The 14,238-nt window shown below is 35.6% G+C and overlaps 2 protein-coding genes across 3 annotated transcripts; one reads left to right on the forward strand and one right to left on the reverse strand.

Moving 5' to 3' along the window:
* Positions 1-3,055: 3,055 nt before the first annotated feature.
* LOC138932404 (uncharacterized) lies at positions 3,056-9,466 on the reverse strand. 2 transcript variants are annotated; one of them, XM_070294199.1, is made up of 8 exons: positions 8,677-9,466; positions 7,890-8,482; positions 7,479-7,811; positions 7,304-7,372; positions 6,664-7,231; positions 6,308-6,566; positions 6,014-6,199; positions 3,056-5,867 (listed from the first exon to the last, which is right to left on the reverse strand). In XM_070294199.1, the coding sequence occupies exons 1-8, from the start codon at positions 8,831-8,833 to the stop codon at positions 4,088-4,090; spliced, it is 3,945 nt and encodes a 1,314-aa protein (XP_070150300.1). In that variant the 5' UTR covers positions 8,834-9,466; the 3' UTR covers positions 3,056-4,087. The 2 variants fall into 2 exon arrangements, with proteins under 2 accessions (XP_070150300.1, XP_070150299.1); XM_070294198.1 differs by having other exon boundaries at positions 6,308-6,587.
* A 473-nt stretch (positions 9,467-9,939) lies between these two features.
* Positions 9,940-14,122, forward strand: Scpx (Sterol carrier protein X-related thiolase). The gene is made up of 3 exons (XM_070294310.1): positions 9,940-11,066; positions 11,146-11,521; positions 11,608-14,122. The coding sequence occupies exons 1-3, from the start codon at positions 10,637-10,639 to the stop codon at positions 12,422-12,424; spliced, it is 1,623 nt and encodes a 540-aa protein (XP_070150411.1). The 5' UTR covers positions 9,940-10,636; the 3' UTR covers positions 12,425-14,122.
* The last annotated feature ends 116 nt before the right edge of the window (positions 14,123-14,238 follow it).

Raw genomic sequence — 14,238 nt, forward strand, 5'->3', positions numbered from 1 at the left:
ACGGCAAAGTGATCGTTTAATTGTTTATTTGTAAATATCTTTTGTATATATATTTTTTAAATATTATAAAAATAATTCACTAAAATGTGATTATATCAAACGATCAATAAAATATTTATTACCGTATATTTGCTTCATACTTTTATTCATACCTTATAGATCATAAAAATCCTCTATAATTATAATTCCAGTACTACGTAAAAATTTAAATCAATATTTTAACGAATAATTAACATCAATATACAATATATGTCTGCTTGATCAATTACCATTAATATATGAAATTATAATTAGGATAATAAATTTTTACTGCCAACGTAATTGTTAATAAACGTCAATCTCTTTAATAAGGCAATGTACAAAACTTATCGCATACACAGTATGCATATTCGTTTTATATCGAGATATAAAATTCGTTAACATTCGTCTAGAATTAAATAATTAAACATTAATATACAAAATAATTCTCTCGGATAATCGAACCGCGTTTATTAATAGAGTTTCGGATCGATTATTCTGCCCCCTCCACCGACCCTCTCTTCTCTCATTCTCTCTCTTCCATTCTCACTCTTTTTTCATTTCATTTTTTCCTCTCTTAATTCAAATATATTCGATTAATTAAGTTAAATTGCAAAAGAACTCTGATTTTGTCACACATCAGAGAATAAGATATGTGTTACATTGCACCAGAAAATACAAAATTAAAATTAATTTTAATGAAAAAAAGGCACTTCTAGCTACAATATTTTACATAAATCATATTATCTCAATAACAAAGAATGGCTTTCCTATCAAAACTTCAAATCAAAATGTAGTTTCTTAAAAAAAAGTGCAGTATATATATATATATACAACAGGCTGCCTCAAATGTAATGTATATCAGTATCATAATAGTGCTACAAAAAGACTGGAAGCGGATTTTTGTTTAAGGAATTTTTTATATATAGAATTTTCAATGTTAAATTTTTCAAATAAACTTGAATTTATTTTCAAGACGGAAAATTAGCTAAATTGCAAATTTATTTTTTCTTAGTGTAATTTTTATTTAGATTAATATTTTATTTTTATTAATAAAAAATTTGTCTATAATTTAAAAATACATTTCTATTTAAAAACTATAAAATCGGATAATAATTACCAAAGAAATAAGATTCTGTTGCTAATATATATCTTAGAACTACTATATTTATTGAAACAACTTATTCGATACTATTTTATTAGAATTGATGGCAAATGTTCAATTGTTTAACTAGACATTATATAGAGAAATCTTTTATTTATGTTAAAGAGCTTAAATCAATAATAGAGAGAATATTATTTTTTTACTTATTTATAATAAGTTGTTAATTAACAGTTATTAAATATATACACAAATCAGCTGCATCTCCAGCTTTGTCTAATTATATAATATATAATAAATAGATATTCGATAAAATGGAAAATAAATATCTATTTTATATATATATATATATTTAATAAATATCTTTTTCTTAAATATCACATATGTATACATCTTTAACACGTAATCTTTAGTGTATACATATATACGTATATACACACACTAAAATTTACGCATGATATTTAACAAAAGATTTGTATTAAAATTTATTTTTTCTCCGGAAAATATATATATATATATAAAATTCTATTACTGATTTTACACATCCCTGAGACAGCCTGTATCATAAATCTCAATATAAACGTATGAGGAATTTTATGCATTTACTCAATACTATACAATAATAGATCGCGCAAGATCTTCAAAAGTATATTTTTCTATCTGAATACACCACCCCGTTTATTAAATCGCATTGGATCATATTCCACATGTACTCTACATATTTCTCCGCGCTCGATCTTCATGGAGGACTATTATTTGTGTTAGTAATACACGGTGATCGAAATAATATTATTTTTTTCGCTCGCCGGTAAACAGTACTCTAACTTAATTGTCATCATTGCGATATCGAAAAAAATGAAGAAGATAACAAGGAACAAAACGAATCGATAAATCAGAAGAGATTGAATCTTCTTAATCGCGTAGGAAAATCAGAAATAAGAATGTACAAAACAATGCATGGGTCACTCGCGTGTGTTAAAATCGCGATCTTTGTAAAAAAAAAAAAAAAAAGATATAGTCGAATAAATGTATATGTCGCCGAGTATGTGCGTTATCGCAATAATCATAATAACACATTTACGAGTCGCGGATGATTTACGTGCGTTGATAAAATGGCGCTAAAAAAAAAAAATACGTCGAGAACAGGAATACGGTTTCGTATCGATGAATTTAAGAGTATTGGAGAAAGGTCCTCGGTATTATTTTATTAAATAATCAGAGTTTTCTTTTTTCTTTTTGCCTTTGCTACACTTGTTTCCTATGCGCATTCACTATCGGTCCATATATCGTATACATCGCAACGATTCGCTTGTTTCCGAATGGAACGTAACATAGTATCAACTAATTGGCAAACATCGAAAAAAAATTAATATACTGATTAATACAATAAAAATAAAAATTAATCAATTTTCATAGAATCTCTAAATAAAAAATCGAAATCCGCGTGACTAATAATTCATCGTATCCATATTTGTTAAAAAGACACGTGATAATACCTAAATAGGCAAATAATTGCAAAGGACAATAAACAATTTTGTGCACGGCTAATGAAACAAGCATATCGTTCCGGCATAGCCTTTATATTCGCTTTACATTTCTATTTCTGGTCACAACTACAGAAAAATATTAACAACTATATAAGAGCATCGTATATATCGATAGCCTATCTCTCACTCTCTCTCTCTCTCTCTCTCTCGAATTAATATCTTATATACGAAACGATTCTATGTAATTCTGTAGTTTATAAAGAACGAATTGAAAACACGACGCTTCAAATTGATTTTCTGCAACTTAATTATTTATTGCCGTTTCATTATGAAAACGATTTACTAAGAAACATTCATCTACATGTTTATATTTGAGAAACAACAATAGGGAAAATGTACGAAACGGACCATAACGTAAACACTGCATTTTACTAAAATACTTAGGTGGTTCATTAATACGCCTGTATTTTTTACATTTTTCTTTTTTTTCTTCTTTTTATAATAAACCTCAAGCTCAAACAGCGTAGTCAGACAAGTTGAAGATGGGGAAACAGGTGATCGTGGTTCTTATGTTCAAAAATGAATGAGGAAGGAAAATAATAGAAGATCCGTGAAGAATAAATTACAACGATTGAGTAATCAAAAAAACACACAAAAATTGGAACTGATACAATTTTGATGAGCTCAATTCCCGGTATATAACAAAGATAAAATTTGTTTTTTCGCATTATTAGTAGTCTCCATACACATGGAAATTTGAACTCAGCAAAATTACATTAGTTTCAATCGTTGATATCAATCAGCTACGAATCATTAATTAACTTATCGTTATTTGCGATTTCCAATGCTCAATCTTGCTTGCTAGTTCGCCAAAATACGGTTCTCTTCGTACAAGTCTACTCACTTGACGGATTTATCATTACAATCATCCTTTAGCATGTACATCAATAACACAAATTTTCCTTACATGAAAATTTATGAGGGTGGTGGTGGTATTGATTAGCCATTATCGGAGCGACCATGAAGATTTGATTCATCACATGTTTTCTTAATCATTATCTGATCCACGAATAGCATATACATGTGTACATACATATATATACATGCATAAACTCGAGCCGCTTCGATAATATCTGTAAGATCTTAACGAAATATGTAATATGTATGTAATATGCGTATATTTATATATGTATATGTATATTATATATTTATAGTTTTTTATTTATATATTTATATAGGCGAATCAATCGCACACAGAAGGATATGAAGAATCTTACAAAAGATTTCCATCTGGAGCCAATCGTGTGTGTATATGTATGGTAAGTATGTATGCACGCAATGCGCGCGTGTATGTATATGTGCTGCATGTCAAAACACAACGGTTCGCATATTTACAGGGTGCAAAATGCACTTCGTAATGTTTTCGGTCAGATTGCGACGGCAATTGAGTGTCGTCGGGTCTTTCGAATTTTGCGCTTATCTACCAATTACTGCCTCGTCCCCGGCCTCTGAAGCCACCGCCGCCCCGAAACTGTCCGCCTCCGCGTTTCAGTCCTCTCGGCGAAAAGTTACCGGCCGCAGGCCCACGCGGCCCTCTGTCCATCCATGGGCCCCGTGGCGGTAATCCACCTCTGAAACCTCTACTTCCTCTGGAAGGTGGAAGCGGCGGTCCGCCTCGCCAGGGTGGAAAAGGCGCACCAAGGCGCGGCCGAAAATTCGGCCCGTCGTACATCATGGAGGGATGCAGTTCCGTCGTCGATGTACCAACATGCGGTGAAGGACCGTTTGGTCCTGATGACTCGCTAATACTCGGCGTTTGTGGACCGTTTGGCAAAAGAGTTCTCTTTTTGTTAGAACTTCCATCATCGTGGCTCTGTTCGTCAAAACTACCATTCGTCGACGGTCTTTTCAATTCGTTACTAGATGTGGTCGAGCTCATCAACTCGTCCAATTGTTCGTTTTCCGTGAAATTCACTTCTTGTCTTTGATCGATCGACTCGCACTTGTCAATCGCACTTGTCTTCTCCGCAGGGTCGGAGTGCTCGGCCGATTCTACATGTTCCTCGTAGTCTGAAATAGGAACATACTGATTTTGTTGTTGCGGGTCATCGCTGGTGCTATCAGATGTTATCGGAATAACTGTCACTTGATTCATCGACGGTGATGGCTGATCATCCGACTTTACTGAGGGTAGTACCTGCTGCTCGTGATCGGGGCCTATTTGGTAATCTTGCTGTTGCTGATTATGCTCAGATTCGTGAGAACTCGGTGGATCATGTGATGTCCGTCGTGTTTGTGACATCGAAGAGTTCTGACAATTGTCGGAATCGCGTTCCGGCTCTGTTTGAGCATCCGTTATGTTGGATGGTACATTGTTCTCCTGATCGAAATCCGGCATACCAATTGGCATGCCTTCCTCATCTAGGATTACGACAGTGTCGGGTGGTTGCAGTAACAACGGTCGATTGTTGGTCAAAGTGTCCGGCGACGATTGATGCTGTTGATCTTGCAATCTTGATTTACGATTGTTTGCCATATTATTGCGTTGCTTCATATTGTGATCATCCGAGTATCGATCGCGGCGATTCCTTGGAAATCCACGCCCGCCGTTTCCGCGATTGTTCCGTTCGTTTCTATGGAAGGACGAATTATCGCGTTGATGTTGATGATCCATCGATTGCGAGTATCTGCCGCGTCCCGATGATTCGGTCAAAAAATCCTGTTTGGGCCGAATAGTATGTTCTCTGTCACGATATTCAAAATCTTGTGACTGATGAAAATCTTGTTGCGATTGATGAAGCTGATGAAACTCTTGCTGGTTTGGGTGAAAATCCTGTTGATTCGGCAGAAAGTTCGGCGGTGGTAATCTGTTCTGATGAAAATTCGGCTGGTTTCGATGAAAATCTCCCGACTGATTACGATGAGAGAATTCCGATTGCTCTTGCCGAAAACCACCCTGACTTTGGTGTTGAAATTGTTGTTGTGACAGCGACGGCGGTGGTGGCGGTCCTGAATGCATCAAATGCACATCTTGTCCGAGCTGACCACCACGAGAGCCTGGTATCTGTCCGGCGGGAAGAGAAATTATACGCATATCCATGTCGAGATGGGATGTAGTCGATGGAGGCATGCCGACACGCATATCGTGATCCTGTGATCTCAAGTCAATGAGGACTCTATTTTTTGGTTTGCTATCAGTTTCCTCATCCGACATCTCCATATCGACGCTCTCGACGATATCACCTGGTTGCATGCGTCGCCTACATTATATAAATTATATAAGAATTATATACAAGAAACAGAAAAAAAATATAAATTATACAAGAAATGTAACATATCTATATATGATATTACATGAGAAAAAAGAAGAGATAATATCTAAATTAAGTTAACCTAACAAACTCACCGATAATCTTGATCACTTGTGGACCACAGATTATTGTTGTTGGGCAAAGAAGGCAATGATGAATCACCGAGATTGTGATTTGCTGGACTGCCCGTTAGACTAATCAAATTACGATGATCTACATCTGCTGCTTTCATCAAACGATACGATAGCTGATTTTCGACAGCCATAGGAATTGGGATCACTCTGTACAAATAAAATAAATAAATAAATAAATAAATATATATATATATATATATATTTATTTATTTATTATATATATATATATATATAAGTAAATTAATTATATACTACCTGTGATCCACGTCTCCTGTGGTACTAAGAGATTCTTGTGGTTGCGGTTCATTGTATTCCACCGGCTCGGCGAAGCCAGCTTTCTCATACATGGGTGGTGATTCAGGGGTCTCTGATAGTATGTCATTCTTTGTTCTGCCATTGCCTGGCCATGTGGAGTCATTATTGGAGTCCCATCTCTCTCCGTCGCGGTCCATCCATGAACTCTTGTTTTTATCGTCGCATTCGCCGGGCCACGTAGGATTCATACTGTTCTTTCCTGAACATATAGCGAAATTCGCTATATCAAACAGCCTGTATTACCACGCAGCAATGGCGAAACCAATAATTATAATTATAAAGTATTGTTTATCTACCTTTTTCCTCCCATTTGGCTGACTCCTTGACGCTTTCATTCGGTGGCGTCCACGTGGGAAATTTCGGTGGCAATTTGTTGTAACAATTTTCGTCATCGAGAAAAATGGGTGGTGGTAAGGGAGGAGGTGGTAAAGGATTAACTGCACTAGAGTTAGCGGAACCATCAAAGGGACCTGTCATATTACTCTGGCTGTTTTGACTGGAATACGGAGAGGGTGTGTGGGATTCGGCAGGCAGATTGCGAACCGACAATGGAGTACTGTGACTCATCTGGCAATTATTTAAACCAGCACCACCAAGGGATGGCACACCTTGACTACCCATCATTCTTGAAATCACAGGCGTTACGGGAAGTTGTCCTAACGTAGGCGAGTTTCTATAGTTGGTGCGTTGCGGCGATTCTACTCGATTCTCAGAAACGTCCAGGCCCAAACCTGGTATTCGACCCGGATCTGGCGTTCCGTCGGAAGACGGAAGAACCGTTTTTAAGAAACTAGATATATTGAAGTCAGCATTGCTGTTTTCGTTCTTCGATGGTCTCATATTAATCACTTCTATTGGTTTTGCCTAAAAATAAAATAAATTTAAAAAATGTGTATGTTTTTAATACAATCTTGCAAATATACAATAAATAATTACCTCTAAAGATTCATTATATTGTTGAGACATCCCAGGAGGTGTTGTGGATCTTTCATTAAACAAATTTCTCTAAAAAAAGCAAAAAAATAATATACTCTGTTTATAACAGACAAAGTCATTAAAGTTTCTGTGTTTTATAAAATAATATATCCACAACTATATTGCTCTATCTCACCATATTACCAAAATCCATGTTTCCTCCTATAAAAGAGGGAAAATTATTGGTAAAATCCGTCGATTCGTTGCCTTGTACCGAGTCAGGTGCAGGTACAGGTATAGGATCATACTCGTGAGAATATGAACCATAGATGGATGGTGGTGCTACATCAATTATTCCCAATTGATTGTTTGCCACTTGAATCTCGTCTCCTGGGAGTTCTATATCGCTATCGGGACTCGGCGAGGGTGCGTTCACGTCCGGTGAAGGTATCGGCGAGACGAATGTCGGTAGCAGTTCGTCCAATTTTTTCTTCAAATTTTTCACACGACTACCAAAATTCCGGTACGCCTATTCACGAAAAAATGCATACGGTATATGTATAACAAATCATTGGTATTTAATTTTTTTGCAAAATTTAACATTTACGTTTGTCACTATTTTAACCTCCCCACGTTGTGTTTCATAAAACTGATCTGCCTGTTCCAATAACTCAATCACTTGTGTCCTTTCCCTGATCTCTGCCTCTAATGATCGAACATAATTTTCAACATTTCTTGCAACCAAATCTATTTCTTTTTCCGCATCTTCCATACGCCTTCTATCCTTTAACGACGCACGTAACTCTTCCGCGGATTCTATGTCTATGTTACTTTCCCTTAAGTCACGAAGTCTGGCATCAGTTGCTTGTTCCAGAGTCGCACAAGATCTCATCGTAGATATGAGCAAAGCTGCCTGAAACTCCTCGGATTGCGAAGTCGGCTGGGGTTCCAATTTCTTTTTTGGTGCTGCCGAAATTAAGCCGGACAGATCGGCGAGAAACTCTTCGTCATAGACTTGCCTCTGATCCCATATCTTGAAAATTCTCAATATACGATGTTTTACTTTCTCATCACGAACCATAGTTGTCGCACGTTGCAAAGTAGTGCCCCATGACTCCACAAACTCAAAATTCTTCCGCTTCGAGTATTGAATAACATCATTCGCCAGATAGAACAATGTGAGCCGATGTTCGACTTTTACTGTAACGCACAAAAAGAGAATAGATGTTATATATCTACAAATCATACCTCAAAATTGAAATTTATCTTTAAAATAATAAAGTTATATAAAATATCAGTTGATCTGATATATATTAACAAGGAATTTACTATTATCCCTATCATGCAGATATATACAACAAGAGAGTGAGGATTGAAAGCTTATTTGACTTTACCTTTTTTCAAAACTTGCAACCAAGTGGCAACAATCTTTTTGTGATGCTGTCTTCTCTCTAGACACCACGCAGAGAGCCCTTGTATAGACTCCTGAGAGTCTTTCAGTGTATGGAGTCTTCGCTCGAAGAGCTCCACGTCAAAATCGCTGTTTGCCATCGTGTGAGACTATTACTCAATGATCACTAGTTCACAGAAACGATAGCTCGTCACATTGTAACGTGAACCACCGCGACAAATACGCGCGACGACGTTCTGGTATCATAAAAACAAGTATAGAAAGATTACTCGAGCAACCTAACCAAAATCGCGCTCCATAGCAGGCGAGCGGTAAACACACAGTTAAGAGGGGGAATGAGGGGGGGGGGCAGAGAGGGGAGGGAGAGAGTTTAGAGAAACCCGCGATGGCGCGCGACCACTTCACCCACTCGATGGCATCCTTGCTCCGATCCCGCAACACATCAGAACGGGACGTGAAGATGATCTAACAGCACTCTGAATTCGGACAATCCTTGTACGCGAGCTGCGCTCTTCGTTCCGAACTACTAGTTTTGACGAGGACGCCGAGATGAGCGAGCGAGCGAGCGCTACGACGCGAGGATCGCATACGCGAATTGTCACGACGATGTTCAACCGCGACTGCGACTGTCACGCGTGCAGCATGTCAACTTTCGCGCGAGATTACTTTTCAAAACCGTGCCAGTCGCGTTCCGACGTGCCGAGTGCGCGAGCGATCTTGAAAACAAGAGTCCGCCATCTTTTCGGTCGGCCAAAACACGACCGCGCAATGGCCGGCGCGGCACATCCAGCGACGTAGACATTTCGAATGCTTACGCCATTGCGCGTGCTATACATATATCGCATATGTATACATATATGTATATATTAAATTCTCCTCATATATACAATTGCATGCAACATTAATGATTTTTTAGCCACGAGAGAACAAAAAAAATACTTTTAATGCTAATTTGCTTAAAAATTATTAATACATATTATTAAAATATCGATATCAATAGTCTTTATTTGAAAAAAATTTTTTGTCCAATTTTTAAATAATATTTTTTTCATATTAAGTATATGTTTCATTTACAAAACATTCACAATTTATATATACAGATCCGTCCTATACTTTTATCTCTTCACTTAAAATATAACACAAATTGACAGATTATATAATGATAGTTGAATATTAGTCTTATCAATCAATTAATAATATTCTTCTCGTACAAGACAAATGCATTTATGTGCCTTGTATAATGATAAAAAAATACTTGATAAAATATTAGCATTAAGCATTTTTATATATAGATCAAGGCTTATCAGAGACTCCAAATTCCAACTGTGATTGGCATATAGTAGCGCTTCGTTCGGTATACTGGTATAATTATTTTTCCCGAAGAAAGATGCGATTATCCGATCTCCCATCTAGTCTATCATTTGAGCGTAGATCGCACCGAAGCGAATATGATTGTCATCCATAAATCCATAGACTGGTCACTGGTCATCGATCAGAGTTTATCTTTTTCTGTCCCCATTGAAAGGAGAAGGATGGGATCTGAACTGGTGCAGCCAGTTCAGCTGTAAAGAACAGACCTCAGACCTCATCCCTCATCACTTATCATAACCGAGAAACCGAGCTGGAAATAGCTTCGTCATTATAATATCGCGATCTTTTTATCATAATACAATAAAGGATTAAAGATTGAAGTCCAAGAGACGTGTTTGTTGCGAAGATCAGCAAATTGCCGTCAGTTTTGCAGCTGCTACGTCTGCGTGCATCGTCACTTTCTTTTTTATTCTTCCGTTCTTTCACAATTCAGCGATTTCTCCGCGATCTGAAACGCAAAAGGAAATCGCATAGCATTTTTGTCTGCGTTTGCTCTTACTCGACAGAAATTCCCCGTGCATATTTCTCATATTCCTCGTGTTTGTTTTTCTGGATCGGAAGAAATAGTCAAGATGGTCCATAAACCGAAGGTATACGTGATCGGTGTCGGAATGACCAAATTCGAGAAACCTGGCCAGAGAGAGAATTTCGATTATCCGCAAATGACGAAGGAAGCAGCGACCAAAGCCTTACAGGACGCGCATTTAACTTACAACAGTGTCCGAGCCGTCTGCGTTGGATACGTCTACGGCGACTCCACTTGCGGTCAAAGGGCCATTTACGAGATCGGGCTCAGCGGATGTCCCATTTACAATGTCAACAACAATTGCTCCACCGGCTCCACAGCCCTTTATCTCGGTAAACAGATTGTCGAAAGCGGCAATGCCGATTGTGTCCTGGCACTTGGATTTGAGAAGATGGAACGTGGCTCACTGATGTCAAAATATTCAGATCGTACAAATCCCATGGATAAACATGTTGAACTAATGGCAGACATTGCAGGTAAGTTATAGATTTCTAAAATATAAGGGAGAATAATATTTGATACATGATGACTTACATATTTCATGTTTGATTGTAGGTATTTCTGAAGGTCCCATTACTGCTCAATTGTTTGGTAATGCAGGAATTGAACATATGAAAAAATATGGCACAAAGTTCGAACACTTTGCAAAGATTGCATATAAAAATCACTTGCATTCTACAAATAATCCCTACTCACAATTTCAAGAAAAGTATACTTTGGAGCAAATAATGAATTCTCCAAAAGTATTTGGACCATTAACAAAACTCCAATGTTGTCCTACCTCTGACGGTGCAGCAGCCGTGGTTCTGGCTAATGAGGAGTTTGTTCGAAAGCATCGTTTAGAGTCGCAAGCTGTTGAAATCGTGGCTATGGAAATGTCCACTGATCAATCTTCAACGTTTACCACTCGCTCGTGCATGAATATTGTCGGGTACAAAAAATAAAAACCATTTTACTTTAATGAAAACACTTGAATATTTACGAAAATTACTAATTTGCTATTATAATACTTCGCAGATATGACATGACAAGAAACGCAGCCGAGAAAGTCTTCGCATCGACTAGTTACAAACCGAGCGACGTGGATATAATAGAACTACACGATTGCTTCTCCATAAACGAATTAATCACTTATGAAGCTTTGGGATTGTGTCCTGCTGGGCATGGTGGCAAGATGGTAGACTCTGGAAACAACACTTATGGTGGCAAGTACGTCGTGAATCCTAGCGGCGGTTTAATCTCGAAGGGGCATCCACTGGGCGCTACGGGATTAGCGCAATGCGCCGAACTTTGCTGGCAACTTCGGGGCGAAGCCGGCAAGAGGCAGGTGCAGGGCGCAAAATTGGCGCTGCAACATAACATAGGTTTAGGTGGTGCGGTCGTCGTAGCTCTTTATCGCTTGGGTTTCCCGAAACAATCCGTGATTAGAAAACTCGTGAATGTCGCCGCCGATCCAAACATGTTCCAAGCAAACGTGCTGTTCAAAACGCTGGCGATCGCAATGGAAGAGGACGAGGATGATCTAATAGATAAAGTGCGCGGCATCTACGGATTTAAAGTTATAAATGGTCCCGGTGGCGCCGAAGGATATTGGATCGTGGACGCTAAAACAGGTAAAGGAAAAGTCGAGTATAATAGCAAAACCAAACCCGACGTCACTTTTACGATTAGCGACACCGACATTGTCGATTTTATCTCTGGAAAATTGAATCCACAAAAGGCCTTCTTCCAAGGAAAAGTTAAGATTCAAGGAAACTTAGGACTCGCTATGAAATTGCCTGATCTGCAGAGACGTGCCGCTAAGAAAATTGAATTGCTTCGCTCAAAATTGTAAGATATATGAAGTGCGAAATTTGCTATATAATAGGGCGCATATAATCGTGAAGGATGAAACATATCTTTTTCTCGCGCGTTTTATCTTTCCCAAATAAATTTGGTTATCAAAATGGGAAGTTTTTAATCGAGAGTTTCATACTTACAATATGTAATCATATAAATGTAATTATATGACCTGAATTCTCGATAAAGCTTTAATCAGAATAAACAGACAATCCTTTGTATATATTGACAAATACAGAAAGAGTTATTTTTATGATATATTAATAGTAAACTTATTTCATATTACATACTCGTGTATATGATATTTGCATGTAACAGTCTTAATACAAAATATATACAAATATACAATCTCTGGAATATAAATAAGCAAGACATATAAGTATATACAAAAGTTCTCTCTTCAATTCAACATATTTTTATCTTGTAACATATTTTTAAAATGTATTTTGAGCACATATAAAATCAAGATAATAATATAATATTGTGCAAATAATAATAAACTTTCGAAAATCGCTAAAATAATTAATCTTTACAGATACGAAAATTGTATATATGAAGAGAGAGAGAAAAAGTAACTTATACATTTTGAATTGAGATCAATTAAATACAAAGACCTTGCATCTAAGTACCGATTAACCAATATAAGTGTATATGTACTTTTGATTGTATAAATTATTTTTTATACTTCATTTTTCAGCACAATTATTCTCGAATTAGCTATTGTTGTGAAAAATATAATATAATTGCATCGTCATTTCTTAAGATACAGTTATATGCTCTATTATGAATGCAGTTATATAAATACATCATAAACAATATAAATAAATTAGATTTGTGCTTATCATTTGTTATTCTAGATAAGATAACTTTTTGAAGAATCTTTTGTGAAAAGTAAGCTCTTTTTTCTTGAATATGCAGTTGACCTTTATTTGTTTCTATTAAATAGACAATTAAACTAATCATATACATATATTGAAAATTTATAGAGCTTTTGGCAAAGTATACTTTTATAATAACATGTAAAAGATATTATATATATATATATATAAAGTAAATTTCAACATTAAAAAAATATAATTTCTATATATAAAATAGTAATAAAAAAGATATATAATTATTTTTTAATAATTTGATGTATATAAATCAAATATTCTTTTATAATTGACGATTTATGTTAAAATAATTATTTCTCAAATTTACATTTTATCGGAAAATTTAATTTTTTATTTAGCATTCCATAATCATTAAGAATTCTCATTTTTTAATACAACTATAGAGCAGGGTGAAATATTTTTATAGATAAAAGTAATACATCTTTATATAGGAAAAGAATAAACAGATATGAGCTTAATAAATATTGTAAAGAGAAATTTAGTTTTACATTTCTCTTATATATCTGAAATATATGTATACATATATGAAAATCGAACACGAATAAAAACATTTTTTATTAAAATCTTCGAGTTATTCTCTGGAAAAAAATAAATTTCAATAATATACAATAGATTCTTATTGTATTAAAGTGGTTAGGGATAAATATATTCGATATATTAATCACTTTTATCATAAGATGTTATAATAAATATATTGATATAAGTATTATATACTATGTTCATACTTTTTTGTACAATGTGACTGGTGAAATGTTTCAAAATATTAATAAAAGTTGACAAAAATAAATAGTTTTTTAATCCTTTTCTATCTTTTATATGTATATATATATATATATTTTCTTTTCGCCATATTTTTCATCGTGAACATGCATTTTGTGAATATTTATTTTAGCTTGAAAATAACAATTTTTAATAT

Source organism: Polyergus mexicanus, unplaced genomic scaffold, assembly GCF_030449975.1.
Source record: "Polyergus mexicanus isolate NDT 795.1 unplaced genomic scaffold, iyPolMexi1.0 SCAF_4, whole genome shotgun sequence".
In the NCBI taxonomy this organism is placed as follows: domain Eukaryota; kingdom Metazoa; phylum Arthropoda; class Insecta; order Hymenoptera; family Formicidae; genus Polyergus; species Polyergus mexicanus.